General features: G+C 47.2%; 1 protein-coding gene across 1 annotated transcript in view; it reads right to left on the bottom strand.

The window, feature by feature from the left end:
* PODXL (podocalyxin like) overlaps window positions 1-18,715 on the bottom strand; it is a 41,813-nt gene that overhangs the window by 7,462 nt on the left and 15,636 nt on the right. The window contains exons 2-4 of the mRNA XM_024737977.1: window positions 2,011-2,661; window positions 840-1,060; window positions 447-533 (exon numbers count right to left, since the gene is read on the bottom strand). Coding sequence (XP_024593745.1) covers window positions 447-533; window positions 840-1,060; window positions 2,011-2,661 — 959 coding nt within the window. The remainder of the gene's footprint in view (window positions 1-446; window positions 534-839; window positions 1,061-2,010; window positions 2,662-18,715) is intronic.

The following is an 18,715-nucleotide window of genomic DNA, read 5'->3' as shown; positions in this document are numbered from 1 at the left end:
CATCAGATAACACATGGACCAAGAAATATAAAACCACAGACTATTAGAACAGGGAGAGTTAGGCAGACTAAGCCTGTCATTTTCAACTGAGGCCTCTGAAGCCCAAAGAGATCGACTTAAAAGTCACATCCTGAACTAGAAGCAAACAGGAACCAGGATTGGGGTCTCCAGACTGTCATAAGTGAAAGCCCAGATTTCTGGCCCTGCAGCAGCCCTGAGGGCGGGGCTTCCCTTAGAGAAGTCTGAGCCTGGCTCTGACCCTCCATAAGATGGGAAGGGACCATGTCCTGTCCTACTAGGAAAAAACAAGAGCAGGAAAATGAAAACATCTCTCTGCTCCTTTCTGGAAGGAACACTTCATTCCCTTCCACCTTCCGTGACCCTGCTGCTAAACCGCATTTTGGGGATGTAGATCAGAGTGGGGCTCAGATGAGCAAGGTACTCACACAGATGTTGGTTTTCGAGACATCAGTTTTCGAGACGTTCAGGACGAGCATCTTCTCATTCAGCTTTTCGGGAGAATCGCACTGTATCTGGAAGAAGCCACTGGGATTAAGGGTCAGGCTGAGCCTGACAAGGTCTTGTCTTTGCCTTCTCCCTCCCTCCCTTGGGTGGGTGACACCAAATAAGGAGTTGCGGGCAAGCTGGGAGTGTGGCCGGCTGGAGTTGGAGAGCCAGGTGTGTTACTGGCTATCCTGCTGTCTACGCCAGAGTCCAGCAAAGCCAGAGAGGGTGAGTGAATGATGGCAGCTCCTCACAGCACCCCCAGGTGCCCTGAGGAGGGAAGAGTAGAAATGCTCTTCCTGGAGCCCCTTCTCTCCGACTCTGGGCTCTCTCACCTGTCCCACACCTACTGGAATTACTGAGGTGGGAGAAGGGATACTGGAGCCTTGGGGGACAGTTGACTCCAGATGAGTGTTGGAGCTTGTGGGTCCCCTGGCAGGAGATGTGGTCCCAGGTCCCGATGAAGAGCCTGTAGGCTGCAGAGCCTCAGAGGTGCCAGTGACAGCTGGCGTCTTGCTGGAGGTGTGTTGAGTTCCTTGTGAGGTAACCCATGGTGCTATAATTGGGAAAACAAAGTTTATGAGAAAAGGGGAGTGGTACCTTTAACACAAAAAGATAGGCTTTTTTGTTCCTAGTTTTTTGAGGTTCTTTGGTCTTATCCCCCCACCTAGACCACAAGCAGAAGGAGGCAGGCTATGGGGAGGCAGAGGCAGGCAGATGGAAGTCAATTCGCATAACCTATTACAGGATGAGCAGATTGGATGAGCCAGTGTAGGAACCCGACAGAAGAAGTATCAACAGCAGTGACAATGCCAGCAGCAAAGCTAACGTTAACTGAGTACTTACTCCCTGTGAGGCTCCTTCCTAAGTGCTTCAAAGGTACTTTCTTTTTCAATGCTCAACTCTATGCGGAAGGTACTGTAATTATCCCTGTTCTATAAACAAGGAAACTGAGGCTCAGAGGAACTCGATGAATCGCCCAACGTCACACGCTAACAAGTGGCAGAGCAGAGATTGGCATCCTGGTGTATCGAACTCAGAGCACCGGCTCTTACGCAGGAGGCGACCGGAGGCGACCGTGCTCTTGTGGTGTGGCTATCTAGCTCTTCACCACACACCCAAATTACCAGCGGGGGCTGGGGGATGGAGGTTTCCTCAAAACGCAGATGCTCAGGTTCACGCCTAAAAATTCTGATTCAATAGATCTGACCTGGGTCATGATCTTGAGGCTCACGATCCATCAGTGAGTCTTGAAATTAATTTACTGGGTTAAGACCAGCACTTAAGAAAAAAAAAAGTAAATGCTCCACTAGGCAGGTCAAAACCCTGAGCTCTCACCAGAACACACAGCTCTGCCGGCCGCTGCTCATCACTGAAATGGGAAACCAACCGGCTGGGTGAAGGTGGCACATATTCATGAATATGCATATGCATGAATCGCTGGAGATACAGAACATAAGCATTTGAAAGCTGCTTTTTGCTTGAAAAAAGAAAGACATTACTTACTTAGCGTGGTCAGTGTCCCCTGCGTCGTGAAGGTGGGACCCGCCATTGTGCCTAAACTTGTAGCTGCTGTAATTTTGTTTGGTCCCTCGGAGCTCCCTGAAGGCTCTGAAGTCACAGGGACCAAAGTCACAGGGACGGTGCTAGGCCGGTGAGTGCTTGCCGGGGTGGGCACGGAAGGAAGAGCAGGCGTGATGACTGAGGTGTTAACCGGATTTGGAAGGTCAGAGGCTGCCCGATTTCCTTCCTTAGTGATCACACTGCTTGTGGTCACACTGTGGCTACTCTGGGTTCCAGATTTAGCTGAATTGCTTTTAATTCCACTCTGGCTGCTTGTGGTTTCAGGCTTTGTCGAGACAGTGGTTGGTGCGGTTGTAGAATCCTTTGAGTCTTTAGTAGTTATAGCAGGGCTGCCCGTGGCTGGTTTCTCATCTTTGCCACTGGCTGCTGCAGTTGTGCTTTGCTGGGTTGAGGTTGGCACTGCCCTTGAAGTGTTAGGCGTTGTGGGTGTGCTTCGGTTGGTCTCCAATGCAATCACATTTTTGTCAGTGGATGGTGGGACTGTGCTTTGTTTGACTGTGTCTTGAACACTGGATGGTGGAAGTGTGTCTGGCTTGCTGTCTTCGGCAGCTGTTTGACCACTAGGCTTGACTTCTGTTTACAAAGACAACACAGACAACACAGAATCAACTATGGTATTAGCTGGAAGTCTTTCTCTCCCCATTTCTCCAACTCTTCCCCAGGATCCAGAGGCTTTGCTCCCATCCCTGCCATTTGTCTTGGCTGAAGGGTCTGGGTCCTTGATGTGCCCAGATTTTTCTGGGGTTCAAGAAGCCTCTAAGAGGGAGACTGAGAGGGAAGCAGAGGAAGTCCAGGGAAATTCCGCTCAAGAGAAAGACTAAGCAGCTAGTCCTGCTGCGTGTGGGAGCCTGCACTGAATGCTCTGCTCTCCCATCCGGCCCCAGGCACTCGCCCTTCAAGGTTTCCCTACCCCAGCAGAGAACCATCATCACCTCCTTCTCCCAGACCCATGAGCTTGCAGAAGACTCAACAGACTCACACATACTGGAGTGCCCTGTTCTCAGCATGGCAAGAGGAACGTGCCTCTGTTCCCCTGGACATGCATCTAGAAGGAGAAACTGGTAAAGTGAAATTACACAAATTACCATTTAAGTACAACTGTGAGACACGCTGAGGGAGAAAAGTACACAGTGCTCTGACTGTGTCTAGCACGGGAGCTCAAACCTTGTCAAGGGGTCAGGGAAGGAAGGCCTTTTATTGATTGACCGAAGGAACCATTAAGTGACAGGTTCGGGCCCTGGGATACAAGGGTAAGACACATGTAATCCACACCCTCAGGCAGCTTACATTCTAGTGTGGGAGACAGAGATTAAACAATAGACAGACAATGTCAAATTCTGGTGACTCTATGGAGGAAATGAAGAAGGAAATGATACAGAGAACAGGGGGAGAGGGCTGTTAGAGAGAGAGGTAAGAAAGGACTTCTCAGAGATGACCACTTAGCTAAGACTTGAAGGACAACGAGGTGAGAGCTGTGTGAAGAATGTGAGGAAAAGTGTGCCAGGAAGAAGGAAAGAACCTGCAAGTCCCCAAAGGAAGGACAAGCGCTCAGAGAAGACAAGTCTGAGAGCAGTTCAGTGAGTGGGGGTGGGGGGAAGGAGCAGGGCTCAGAAAACTCAGGGCCTCATAGGTAAACTGACACTAACGTGCTGTCTAAACCATACCCTTTTGAGAATAAAAAGGAAGCGTTCTTAAAAATTGTATCCTATGTAAAACGAGACAAAAGATCACCCTCCTTAGACCAAAATAAGGATAGGGGATTTTATTTTAAGTGGGGATAAAAAAAAAAAAAAAAAGCCACTGAAGCCACTGAAGGCTCTAAAGCAAACAAGTTTTATAGGGTGATTTACGAAGAAATATACTCTTACTGCTTTGGGGAACATGGATATGGAGATGGGAAGAAAAGAGGCTGTTACAGTAATCCAGATGAAGTGGATAATAGTCAGCTGTATTAAGTCACTGACAGAGGAGCCAAAAAGAGGATGGATTCAAGACTATATTTTGGAGGTAGAATCAACTACTTGCTGATGTACTAAGGGAGGGGAAGAGGAGAGGCCAGGATGATTCCTGGTTTTCTGTTTTGAGCAGAAGGGAGAGAATGGCGGGAATCGGCGTAGGGGACTTTGGCCATTCTTTGTAGCCAATCAGAATCTGTAACATTCTTCTATGCTTGGGGAATTCCCCACACAGCAAGACTGATGGAAGCAGGATTTGCCTCATTATAGAGGCTGAAGACGCCAGCCTCCCTTGTGACCGGAGCACAGGCACGCACTAAACCGCCATGAATGAGACACCTCCACCCCAGCCAGTCAGCAAAGAGGCAGTAGACTATGGGGAACTCTGAGGCAGGAGCAGTGGGACTACACTCAAGTGTGAGCAGCCGTGGAGGTGACGCTAGAGCAAGTGTCCACAGCCAAAGCTACAGCACCTGGAGCCTGGCATTGGTGAGCAGTACTGGCCTCTTCACACAAGTTCCATAAGCCTGACTCGAATGATATTAAAGGTAGCCCTAAATGTGGTCTTCAGCAAGCCCAGCTCCTCCATAAGCTAGACAGTGTCCCAATATCTTTCACATGTGTGTGCACGCACACACACACACACACACACACAACACACACACACACATTTTGCTAATGAGAATCAGGTGTGATTGCAGGCAACAGACATTCGAGGGTTAGTTATTGGACCTTATTGGGGTTAAAGGTAACTGGAATTCTGCAAGTATGAAGGGAAATGACTTTACTATCCTACAGCATCTCATGGAGAAGCAGTCACAGTAGCACCTGCCATCTAGAATTAAGTGCCCATAAAGTGGCTTTGGCAGGACTGAGTGGCTACTGCCATAGAAGAATATGAAGAGCACACATAAAAGGACGTGTGTTAAAAATCAATTTGATAGGGCTTCCCTGGTGGCGCGGTGGTTGGGAGTCCTCCTGCCGATGCAGGGGACGCGGGTTCGTGCCCCGGTCCGGGAGGATCCCACATGCCGCGGAGCGGCTGGGCCCGTGAGCCATGGCCGCTGAGCCTGCGCGTCCGGAGCCTGTGCTCCGCAGCGGGAGAGGACACAGCGGTGAGAGGCCCGCGTACCGCAAAAAATAAATAAATAAATAAAAATCAATTTGATGGTGGCTTTTCCTTCTCAGTGGTTCATAAAATAATGGTGCTTCTTATAACTGATCATGTCAGAGTATCTTTCTGGTAAAAAGTGAGATTGCAGAGGGGAGTATCAGCAAGGGAGGTTGGGTGGCGTGGTTACTTCCTACTACAGCAAAGAGCTGAAAACAGGACTTCTCAGCCCCAAAACTGCTGACGTTTTGGGCTGGGTACTTCTTTGTTACGGAAGATTGTCCTATGCATTATGGGACGTTTAACAACACCCCTGGTCTCTATCCACTAGATGCAAGTAAGACACATACATCCCTCCCAGTTGTGACAACCAAAAATGTCTCCAGATATTGCCAAATGTCCCCTGAGGGAGACAAAAATCACTACCAGTGAAAACTACTGGCTTAAAGGGAGACAATAACATATTCTAATTCCTCAATCCTCCTATCAAAGCAGAGACTGGAAAATCAGAGATTTTCTAAGGCTACAGTAAAGGAATCTCTTATTGCTTGCAGCTAAAATGCTGAGAAGACCAAAAGACAAACTTACAGGTCTGATACCAGGAGTTGCGAAATTACAGCGTTAGTGTAATTCATAGCCTCACCAGGTCTCTTATTTGAAAATAGGACCTTGAGAAGTGCAGCGGTTACACATGAGAGGGTGCAGATGAGTCAGAGTATCGATAAAGCTCAATTCGCCATGGAACTCGCTTGTCGGAAGACTCAACCACTCTTCTCCTGTCTGATGACGCAGTTCCCACCTTGCTTGAAAACTCTCAATAACCTCACTGGAGCTTGGTGACACAGAAAGCCATATCCCTTCATCACCTCCACCACTCTTCATTTTTTCAAACCTGTAATAACAGGTGCCCACGAGGACAAATACAGTTGAGTCTGACCCAGAAGAAGGCTTCCACCCTAAAAAATATCTGCAAAAACTCTAGCAAATATGTATGGTTAACAGAATATGAGGGTGCTAGATCAAAGAGAGATAATCATAGTTTTCTATCAGGCTGAATTTATCAATGTGGGTATGCATACCAGGGATCTGGATCAGTATGCTGCCTCAAGCAGCTAGAAGTCGTTCTAATTGTTTTCGTAGTTGGTTGACTGAAACCTGGACTCAGTGGTAGCCCACATATTAAATAAAGTTAAGTTGCCAGAAATTCCTTGGAAGAAATCCAAAGTCTTAGAGAGATAGAAGTGTCCGAGTGGTTTATCACGTACGGTCTGCTTGTTCACACTCTTTGTTCCTTAAGAAAGCTCAAATGACACTCCCTTCACCAAGGCTTTGAGAAATACTGTATTTCAGGAGTTCTAAGATGCACACCTTTTCATGTCTCTGAGATGAGGATGTATTATAAATTATCATAAGTCACACTCTGACGGTGCTTTTCTTTTTTTTACCCAAGTGGTTCATAGAATAATAGTGCATCTTGGGCTTCCCTGGTGGCGCAGTGGTTGAGAGTCCGCCTGCCGATGCAGGGGACACGGGTTCATGCCCCGGCCCGGGAGGATCCCACATGCCATGGAGCGGCTGGGCCCGTGAGCCATGGCCGCTGAGCCTGCGCGTCCGGAGCCTGTGCTCCGCAGCGGGAGAGGCCACAACAGTGAGAGGCCCGCGTACCGCAAAAAAAAAAAAAATAATAATAATAGTGCATCTTATTTTGGATTATTTGGTGCTTTGGATTTTGCTTAAATTTGCTATGTTGTTGAGGGGACTCGGAGCATGTTCTAAGAGATTGTTCTGGCTGTTCATCAGTCAGGTACGCTGGTAGGAGGTGCTGCCGATTTCAGTGGGAATGGACAGCAGGTTCGTTGGGTAGTAGGGCATGAGCAGAATTTCATTTCCAGGAAGAAAGGTGGGTACGATACCCTAGGCAGCAGGAGCAGCATGGTAATCAGAATAGTCGAACGAGGGTAATTCTGGACAGTGGCTAATAATCATGTGGTTTTTTTAGGATCAAAACTGATGGGTGGTCCACTGAAGCCCTACATATAAGCCCAGCAAACTGCGACCTGGGTTGAATCACCACAGTAGAGAACACAGCCAGCCACTCATCCAATTCCCAGGACTGAATCTTTTCACAGACTAAGGGTACCCTGAATGAAGTGTGTATTAGTTTCCCAAGGTGGCCATAACAGATGACCACAGACTGTGTGGCTTCAAACAACATAAATGTATTATTCTCTCATGGTTCTAGAGGCTAGAAATCTGAAATCTGCAAAGGCATACTCCCTCTGAAGGTACTAAGGAAGAATTTTTCTTTGCTTCTTCCTAGCAATTGTTACTGTTCCTTGGCTTGTAGTTATAATCACTGCAGTCTCTGGCTCCATCAGCACATGGCCTTCTTCCCTGTGTGTCTCTGTGTCTCTCCTCTTATAAGGACACCAGTCCTTGGACTTAGGGCCCACCCTAATCCAGTATGATCTCATCTTAACTTGGTTACATCTGCAAAGACCCTATTTCCAAATAAGGTCACATCCACAAGTACCAGGTATTGGGGATTAAGACTGGAACATGTCTTGTGAGGAGGACACAATTCAACCTCCTAATCTGCTCCCGTGCCTCCACTTGTTCCACTATAAAAACAAGGGTTCTTCTTTTCAAATATTAGAAATCAATCCTCTCTGCTTTAAACAGGAAGTGAATTTATTAGAAAGATAATCAGTTAGCTAGTAAAATCACTTGAGACGGCTAGAGCATCAGGTTTAAGTCAGAAACAGCACCCAGAACCCTTCTCCTGAACTCCTCTGATGAGTACATCATCTCCACCACCAATGAGCAAGGACTGCTTCACTTTGCACCACTGACACCATTAGTCCTGGATATTGGATTTCATTTCTGAGAGGTCTGAGTCTTTAGGGATGCTCTCAGTGAGAGGTCCCTGCATCTACTTTTACGACTGGACATAGGGTAGTAGGAGGCACCACAGGGAATCCCTGGGTTCCATCCATCTTCCCCCCGCCTCATTATGCAGCAGCATGAAGGCACCACAGTAAGATGCGGAAATCTTTTAAGGTTAACGCTCTACTTACTTTGCCTTCGAGTGAGTTCCTTGGTGCAGCCCTGTGCTGTGTGGAATATCATCATGGTGAAGAAGGCGTTCTATAAGTCCACGAGTAGAGTTGCTGAGAAAACACATTCAAACCCAGAATGTGTCTGTTTTAGCACCCTGCCTACACTGTGGCCACTTGTTCATGAGCCCACAGAGCAGTCACTAGGTGAAGGGAGAGAGAAACTAACTGATGGGCACAATGGGTCATCTTGTCCACTTGATTAATGTGAGACAAAAATTCTCATACTCCAGATCATCCCAAGAAGCTCATCCACATGCCTCGTCCATAAAATTCCTTGCACTGATTCTTCATTCTTGTTTCTTCTAAGTTCCTAAAAATCATTAGCTACTGCCTAAAAATCTGGTCAGAGCCTCACCTCTGTGTAGCTCACCTTCCCCCCCCCTCCACACACACACACAAAGGACACCATGAAAGGTACTATTCAAGTTCTGCTCATTGGAAGAACTTTCTTTCTATACTATCCTTCAGGGTCTCCCCTAAAAAGGGCTATTATCCCACAGCAGTCCACTCTGGCCTGGCTCCAGCATGTTATATACATGAACATAACTTGGCTTTTTCATTCCTCAGACAACAGATCACAGAAAACTAACTCACTTGAAGCCCTTTAGGTATGAGCTGGCTGGAAGGTGGTGGTGTGGCGTGAATAGGTGTGCTGAGGGTGTGAGCCACGTTGCAATTGACATGCATCTCTCTAGGATCTGCTCAGATCTGGTTCTCTATATACTCTTCAATTTGATAATGGAAAGCTGAGAAATAAACCCAAAGAAAAATAGGAGGAATGAAATAATAAAGATAAAAGCAGAAATCAATGAAATAGAAACCAAAGGACAATAGCAAATATCAACAAAGGCCAAAAATTGATATTTCAAAAAGGCTAATAAAATAGTAAAGCCTTAAGTGAGGATGACCAAAGGGAAAAATAACCCAGAAGGCATAAATATAAAGTATGAGGTATAAAAACAATAAGAGATATTTATAATATAGGCCATTATGAGCAAATGCGAATAAATTTAAAGCTGGTGAGATGGACAAATTCCTAAGAAAATACAACTTAACAGAGTGACTCAAGAAGAAACAGAAATAATAATTTGTCCCACATTCATAAAGAAATTGAATTGGTCGTTAATACTTTTCTCATAAAGAAAATCCAAACATGGATTCAAGGATCAAATAATTCTAGCTTTACATGAACTTTCTATAGCATAGTCTGTTCTGCCGTAATATGTGTCTGTAAAAAGAACTAGTTCGGGACTTCCCTGGCAGCGAAGTGGTTAAGAATCTGCCTGCCAACGTAGGGGACACAGGTTCGATCCCTGGTCCGGGAAGATCCCACATGCCGCGGAGCAGCTAAGCCCTGTGCCACAACTACTAAGCCTGCGCTCTAGAGCCTGTGAGCCACAACTACTGAAGCCCGTGTGCTGCAACTACTGGAGCCCGCGTTCCGCAGCAAGGGAAGGCACCGCAATGAGAAGCCCGTGCACCACAACGAAGAGAAGCCCTGGCTCGCTGCAACTAGAGAAAGCCCATGCACAGCAACGAAGACCCAACGCAGCCAAAGGAAAAAAAAAATCAGTTCATATACAATTGTCAATCAACAAAACATGAAAAGTACAAACCAATGAAAAAGCCTGATAGGTTTGGTTCCATCAAAATTAAGAACAGGGCTTCCCTGGTGGCACAGTGGTTGAGAGTCCACCTGCTGATGCAGGGGACGCAGGTTCATGCCCCTGTCCAGGAAGATCCCACATGCCGCGGAGCAGCTAGGCCCGTGAGCCACGGCCACTGAGCCTGTGCGTCCGGAGCCTGTGCTCCACAACGGGAGAGGCCACACAGTGAGAGGCCCGTGTACTGCAAAAAAATAAATAAATTAATTAAGAACATATGTTTATCAAAAGAAACCACAGGACTTCTAGTTTCAGCCAATGAGAATAAAGAGCTGGAAAGAACATATGTCCTACCCTCACAGCAAGAAAAAAGCTGGAGAAGCGGAAAACTGATGACTTTTCTTGAACCCACTGGAGAACTGAGGTCATGAGCAAACAACTTGCCTGAAAACTGGAGACAGTCAACCACAAGGAGAAACTGGACTCAAGCATTTGCTTACGTGGGGCAGAGTTCAGTAAGAAGATTAAAGTTAAAATGTTCAGTGAATTGCTAAAGGCTGAACGTGGGCTAATGTGAAAGCGTGGAGACCTGAAAACTGCGTAAATTGAGAAGTTCAGACCCTTGTGTAGACTTTTCCCCCCAGGAACCCCACCTGTGGTTCCTAAGGATGCCTGGGGAGAGCCCTGAGAAAGGTTCCCCCCTTGGGGCTGGCTGGGGGAAGGAAACAGCAGTGACTGCTGAAACTCTACATAGCCCCAGATCCCCTGGAAAAAAAGCCTGACTTTTCAGTGGAAGTCAACAAAACCCATAGCCTGAGGGCACTGGTAGAAACCCCACCACAGCTGAGGAAGGAAAAGGACAGCCACCAATGAAACACCAGTGAAATGTTGCCTAGACCCATCTCCCCTATTTCTGCTAGGAAACAAAAGCATTCAGCTGCAAGAGAAAGGTAAAAAAGGATAGCCTGAAGGAAGTGGTGGAAATCCATTGCAGCTGGGAAAGGGAACAGACAAATAAAACAGCTCTTTACCCTTGGCAGAGGGCAGGAATATGTGCTCTAAGTCCAGCATAACTTCTAGAAAAGAGACAGGAACACTAGCGAAGGCCACACCCGCAAGCCCCAGGTTCCAGTGCCTGTGCAAAACATCAGAGAACGTCCTTCTACCCTGCCTTTGACTCAAAATGCTAGCCAAGTGTGAAGGAAAAATAAATGGAATATAGCTGGGGGTAGCGGCTGCCAAAGACTGGCTCACAGGGAGCAGCAGAAAGGGAAGCCCCACAGGCAAGCAGGGACACAAACAAAGGTCTCACCTGAGAAACCCGCAGCCCCCACTGCAGCATCAAGTTTTAAACCCAGACCAGCTCTTGACTAGATTAACACAAATCCTCACAATGAAGACGCAGAAGAAAAGCCATGCTTTAGGCAACCACTGATCTAATCTCTGTCGCGATACGGATTTTGCCTATTCTGGACATTTCACATAAGTGGAATTGTACAATGTGGGGCTTCTTTCACTTAATTTAAATATTGTTAAGGGTTCATCCATGTTGTGGCACGTGTCAGTTCTTTATTTCTTTTTATTGCTGAATGATATTCCATTGTAGGGAGAGACCACATCTGGTTTATCCACTCATCAGCTGAGGAATATTCAGGTTGTTTCCACTTTTTAACTATTATAAATAGTGCTGCTATGAACACTTGTGTACAAGTTTTTGTGTGGATAGCTTTCATTTCTCTTGGGTATATATACCTAGGAGTGGAATTTCCAGGTCACATGGTAGCTCTGTATTTAGCATTTTGAGGAATGAATTGCCAAACTGTTTTCCAAAGCAGCTGTACCATATTACATGCCCACCAGCAGAGTGTAAGGGTTCCAATGTCTCTACATCCTCACCAGCAAAGTGTTATTGTCTCTTTCATTACAATTACTTAGTGGGCATGAAGTATCTCACTGTGGTTTAATTTGCATTTCCTTAATGACTAATGGAATATATATAATATAAAAAAGAATAATACATCATGATCAAGTGAGGTTCATCTCATGGCTAGTTCAGTATTTGAAAATCAATCAATGCAATTCATCTTAACAGTGAAATAAGAAAATACAATCATCTCAATATATGCAGAAAATTCACTTGACAAAATTCATCATTCATTCATGATTTTAAAAATGTTCTCAGGGCTTCCCTGGTGGCACAGTGGTTGAGAGTCCGCCTGCCGATGCAGGGGACACGGGTTCGTGCCCCGGTCCAGGAAGATCCCACATGCCGCGGAGCGGCTGCGCCCGTGAGCCATGGCCGCTAAGCCTGCGCGTCCGGAGCCTGTGCTCCCCAACGGGAGAGGCCACAACAGTGAGAGGCCCGCGTACCACAAAAAAAAAAAAAGAAAAAAAGAAATGTTCTCAGCAAACTTGGAATAGAGGGAATTCTCCTAACCTAATAAATGATATCTCCAAATAAACCTACAGCTAACATCATACTTAATAGAGACTGAATGTGTTGCCATTAATTTTGAGAACACAGCAAGCATGTCCTCTCTCACCACTCCTATTGAACTTTGTACTAGAAATTCTAGCCAGCTCATTAAGGAGGGAAAAACATTTCTTAAAACAATAAAAAGATAAACCAATTTGTTAAAATAGGCAAAAGATCTACAAGGAAAAATTGCCAAAGAAGATATACAGATGGCTAAAAAGCATGTGAAAAGATACTCAACATCTTCAGTCATTAGGCAAATGCAAATTAAAGCTACAATGCAGTATCAATACACATCTATTAGAATGGCCCCAAACCACCTGCAATAGCAAATGCTAAAGAGAAGTTCTCATACCCTGCTAGTGGGAGTGCAAAACAGTACCCGTCACCTGACTTGGAAAACAGTTTAGCAGTTCACTTTAAAGTTAAGCATTACAATACCATATGATCCAACAATTCCATTCTTGTATATTTACCCAAAACAACTGAAAACTTGTGGTCACACAAAAACCGATATGCGAATGTCTATAGCAGCTTTATTCATAATCACCAAAAACTGAAAACAACCAAGATATCCTTCAACAAGTGAATGGATAAACAAACTGTTATATATCCATGCAGTGACTAAGAAATAAAAAGGAATGAACTCCTGATTCATGTAACATGGATGAATCTTAAAGACATCTTGGGTGAAAAAAGCCAAAAGGCTATACACAGTATCTTATTTCATTTATATGATTTTATGGAAAAGGCAAAACTACAGGGAGAGAAAACAGATCAGTGGTTACCAGGGGTTGAGGGAAGAAGGAGGAATTGACTTTTAGGACAATGGAACTGTTAGATATGGTGCTGGGATGATGGATACAAGACTCCGCATTTGTTGATACCCACAGTACCCCCCCACCAAAGAATTAACTTTATTTTTTGCAAACTTAGAAAGAAAACTGAGATGTTCAGGAAAATCCCAGGATGTGACAGGGACTATGAAAATAAACTATGTTACAAGTGTATAACATACCTCACTGGAGGGGTGGGGGAAAGAAGTTGATCAAAGTAACTGGAAAAGAGTTTTCTAACTGGATAGTGTAAGGGTAGCAACAAAAAAAGAACTCTATATAATAAACAGTGTACTCTAAGTGGTAAATTTGTTTCTCACAAGGGTACGGGTTATCAATTTTAAATCTACTTTACTTGTGTACTAGGCTTGGTCAAATAAGTAAATAAATTATAAATAACATGAGCCAGAGTTCTCACTGTTGGAGAAGGAAGTTACAAATAAATAAGGTGTGTGGGGATGAGGCTAAATGAACCCTGTGATACTTGATTAGAGGGAGCTATCAGTATGAATTCACGTATGTATATGTGTATAAACATACACACACATATAAAGAAATGTATAGACATATAAACATATAAAGAAATGTATATAAATATACACATACACAGACATAAAGAAATGTATAGACTTGTGTGCATACATGGGTTAGTATAGGTAACAAGCGAACATCCGTTAAAAGTGATGTGATAAATAAGTTATGGTATATTCACATACTAGAATACCACACAGCACTGAAAATCAGTGAACAAGGTTTATATTGTTATATATATTTATATGTATGTAATATACATATTATGTATTATAATACACATATTAACATGAATTCATCTAAAAATAATACTGAACAATAAAAACAAAACCAAAAGTGTATATGGTTTTATTTACAGGGTTTAAAAATCTACAAAACTAAACAATATAGTTTTAGAGATAGAAACGTAGAAAACATTATTTACATTATATAGAGAATTTAATCCTAAGTTTAGGATAACAGCTACTTCTAGGGGGAAATAGGGAGACGCAACAGGGGCTTCTGATTTTTCTTTCCCCCAAGGAGGGAGTGGCTGATGGTGCTAGATGATGAGATTTGCAACAATGACGGTCCCATCAACCTCAACTCGCAGTTTCCATGGGAACAGTGCAGGTGGAAGCCTAACTCAGGCTGATAGAAGATGAGTGAACGGTTGGGAAGTGAGCTTGTGTGTGTAAATAACTTTTTCAAATATTAGCTATAAAAAGAAGCAGAGGAAATATGGCAGTCGCTGGAGGGAGCTGCCGTAGTCAAGAAAGTTCTGCTTTTCTTTCTGAAGGTGGGAGATGCTAGAGCTGTTAAGAATGCTCCTTTTGTTTTGTTCCCTCTCCTTAAGATACAGAGGGAGATACCCCATCTTAGGCAGTAGGATACACCTGCCTTTGAAACTGGAAGGAAGAAGGTGGACACAGACACTGGTACATTGGTAACAGTGGCAACGGGAAGACAAGTTTCCATTTGACAGCCTCAGTTCCCTCAGCCAAGTCTAGATGAAATCAGCAATACCCTACAGAGATGAAATAAGAGAGTTGGAGTTGTGTGGAAGGCGAACGTATGAAATACTTATCTTGGAAACGGGAAAGGGAGCCTACTAGAAAAGTGGTTCTCAAACTCTAGCAAGCATCAGAATCACCTGGGGGGCTTGTTAAAACACCATTTACGAACTCAGCCCAAGTTTCTGATTCAGCTGGTCTGGGATGGAGCATGAGAATTTGCATTTCTAACGAGTTCCCAAATGACTCTGATGCTGTTGGTCTGAGGACCGCACTTTCAGAACCACTCTACTAGAGAAATAAAGGATGACTGCCAATTAGTATCTGGTGCCAAACTGGGCCAGTTTAGCAGTGTTCCTTTCTGCTGCTTGCCGGTAGGCATGGGAGCAGTGGAGGCACGGTTCACCTGAGGAAGGGGTTTTGCTAGGTGAGTTATGATGGTGGGAGAGTGTGCAAGAGACGTGAGGATACTTGTAAGGTCGGGATTACAATGGTAGATAGTGAAGTACAGGACGGATAAAGACAGACGGGGGGCTGATAGGCAACAGTGAAGCGATGGGTGATTAGACTGGCTGCCTTGGTCTAGGTGATTAGACTGGCAGTATGATCTAGGTGTACTTGAGCAAATGAATTGGAAGGTGGACAAACAGTGATCAAGGAATGAAATACTTAAGATTGCAGAGGCGGTGCATGGTATGTGGGTGATAAAGTTCAGGGTGTGAAATGGGAATAACTGAATGATGTAGAGATGGAAAAAGGTCAAGAGATAAAGGCAGGTGCGAAGACAGAGCGGAGCCTTCTAGTCCTGGTTCTATCCTCGAGGGCTCGGCCAAGTCCTTGGTCCTCTTGAAACATCTGCGAAATGGGCTAGGTGACTTCTAAGGTCCCCGAGGATGTATTGGCACTTTCCCACGCATGACGCTGTGAACACAGGTAAGTCTGCTTTTGCTGTGACAACAGTCACTTCAGAGGCCTTGCTCTGGGCCTCCTTTCCAAGAGCTGACCGACCTCGAAACTCATTCTCCCAGCATGTGACATCCAGCATGTGACATCCACTTCAAGAGCCTCTTACCTCCCAAGAGCAGGTTCTGCGCATCATGGGGAAGGGTGCCAGGTGATGCTGCCTCAGGTTCAGCCTGGTGGAAATCTGAGCCCCTCCCAGCTGTCTAGGGCCTACCCTTCTCGGCCCCCAAATCCTGTTGCCCATCTCAAACTGGCCCATTTATTGCCAGGCTTCTGGATGGCAGCTGGGTATTAATTACAGTGGGGCAGGGCAGGATGGGGGAGCTTTGGAAGGATGCAGGCCCCAAACTCCTGGGTCAGCAAGGGAACTGGGGCTGCCCTAGGAGCAGAGAGGGGCTGCAGGCCACTGCTGGCCTGGCCAGGACTTTTCCCCAGGGCCAGTATATCAGATGTCCTCTCTTAACCCTGCATTCAGCCCCCTCACTCTCCCTCTTCCCTTGATTTTGAAAAATGTGATGCCCCCCACCCCATGTAATGTCCCCACCTCCGTGCTTCTTGGGTTTTATTAAATCAGCCGCCCAACCTTGAAACTCATTTTCCCAGTACGTGATGTCTGCTTCTCGAGCCTCCTCCCTCCCAGGAACAGAGAGCCGCACCCCTCGTTCCAGGTGGGTCTTTACAAGTCCCACACCCCAGCATCCTCCCCACCTACCTCTCTCCTGCACAGCTGAGCACTCCAGGCCTTCCACCCAGAAGCCCTGCTGGACCCCCCTCTGCCTCAGCGTGGGTCCTGTCCTTGGAGGCTGTTTGCTCTGGGGTTCTGCTCTGGGTACCTCACTAGTCCTACACCCATCCCTTGTAAACGCCTGTCCCTTGTGGCTTTAAGAAAGCCAGCTGCCCTCACCCCACTCCCCAAAAAAGGTCCTAAGCAGGCACTGGTGGGCACAGGGAGGCTGCGGGAGCCTGATCTGGGCGGACAGCATCAAAGGACAGCAGCTGGGAAAAGGGGTCAGGGCTGGGCGCCTGGGGAGAGGGACAGGGAGGCCAACTCGCCTCACCTCTACCAACCGGCTACGGCACTCTCCCAGGGCTGCCCTGGGCTTGGGTAAAGCCTGGACCCTCTCTGTGCCTTGGGTCCTATGTCCTATGTCCTCTGGCTGCCATAACAAAAACTAGGTGACTTACAACAACAGAAACTGATTCTCTCAGAGCTCCAGAGGCCAGGAGTCTGAAATCAAAGTGTGGTCAGGACTACACTCCAATGGCGGCTCCAAGGGGAGCCCTTCCTCGCCTCTTCTGGCTTCTGGCAGTGGGTGGCATTCCTTAGCTGGCAGCAGCAGCACTGCCAACTCTGGCACCGGGGCCACATCGCTGCCTCCTCTCTGTGTCTCTTATGAGGAAACTTGTCACTGAATTTAGGGCCCATCCAGATAATCCAGGATGACCTCATCTCAAGATCCTTGGCTTAGTTACACTGGCAAAGACCCTCTGTCCAAATAAGGGGATAATCGGTTTCAGGGATTTACTGTACATATCTTTGGGAGGGGGGGAGGGGTGTCTATTCCAGCCTGCCGTGGTCCGCATCTAAAAGAACGGGGACTGTGACTTCTGCGACTGCTCTCTATACCCCTCCAAACGGGCCCCTGCTCGGGCCGAGGGCCCCAGAGATGTGCCTGGTCAACTTTCCTGACATAAGTGGAGTTACGGACTGAAAGTCTGGATCTCCACCAATTCATGTGTTGAAGCCCTAGCCCCCAGTGTGACAGTGTTAGGAGTTGGGGCCCCATGTTGGGATTAGTGTCCTCAGAAGAAGGAAGAGTCCCCAGAGCTTCCTCTCTCTCTCAGCCACGTGAGGACACACGGGAAGATGGCAGAGGGTCACCAGAACCTGACCCTGCTGCCGCCCTGATCTCAGAACCCTCAGCCCCTGGAGCTGTGAGACAGGAACGTCTGCTGTTTAGGCCACCCCGTCTGTGGTATTTTGTTGTAGCAGCTCGAGCTGACTGAGGGACCCAAGGTGGAGGTTAATAACGAGAAGAGAAATGGCAGGGAGGACAGCTCCAGTGTCTGCGGAAGGGCAGGGTCCCAAACCGCCCTCACCGCCGCCCGTCAGGCCGAGCGGTCGGGCAGACAAGCGTGGCCACAGGTTCTGGTCATGCTCCAGCCGCCCTGTCCCTTCCCCAGGGCCTGGCAGCTCTGCCCTCCTGGTGCCTCTGGACATGAGAACAGCACCCCAGGGGGTTGTCAGGCCCAGCTCCCGGGCATCGCCTCTCCCAGAGGAGCCCAGAACTGCCCCCTCGGGGGAGATCGTTCTGGGGATTCTTCAAATCTGGAATTGTTCTGCCCTTATCAGCTTGTTTCAGCTTGTCTGCCCGACACTTGCTCCCAGGGCAGGGCCCTGTCCGGCGGTTTCCCTGGGCGGGAGAGGGCTGGCACTGTCCAGCACGGGTATCTCCCAGCCACAGAGAAAGGCAGGCTTCACCTGGGCACCTTCCTCCCCACAGAGGAGGGGGCTGTGGCCAGAGGACCTTGCCCCACCTCTTCTTCTCCAGGCCAGCAATTCATCCTTCTTTCCTGTCCCCTACACCTGGAGTGTGGCCCAGAGCCTGAGGTACGCGGATCTGATGTGCACACATCCCTGCCCAGTCAGTCCCATGTGTGACCCCTTCTCCTGCCCCACCCCCGTCCCTCTCCACGAAAGCAGGACAGGGTAGGGGTTAAGAGCGCGCACTCGGGAGCCCAACCACCTGGGTTCAAGCCCCGTCCCACCACGCGCTGGTCATGTGCCAGGCGAGGATCTTCACTCTGTGCCTCCGTTTCTGCTTCCGTCAAAGTGAAGAGGCCGCTAATGACAGTAACTGACTCGCACCTTTAAGCACCCAGAGCAGCGAGCGCACACAGAGAGTGCTCAGGTAACGCTACCACGATTATGTTCCAAGGGAGAGGGGAAGGCTTTCTCCATGCCAGGCCCGAGTCGGGTCCCTGCCGCATCTTCCCCATCACAGAGCCATGCGGAAACTCGCCTCTTCCTCTGGGACTC

Source organism: Neophocaena asiaeorientalis, unplaced genomic scaffold, assembly GCF_003031525.2.
Source record: "Neophocaena asiaeorientalis asiaeorientalis breed wild unplaced genomic scaffold, Neophocaena_asiaeorientalis_V1.1 scaffold364, whole genome shotgun sequence".
Classification (NCBI taxonomy): Eukaryota; Metazoa; Chordata; class Mammalia; order Artiodactyla; family Phocoenidae; genus Neophocaena; species Neophocaena asiaeorientalis.
Note: the sequence above shows the minus strand (reverse complement) of the source record. Positions and strands in the feature narration are given on the sequence as shown.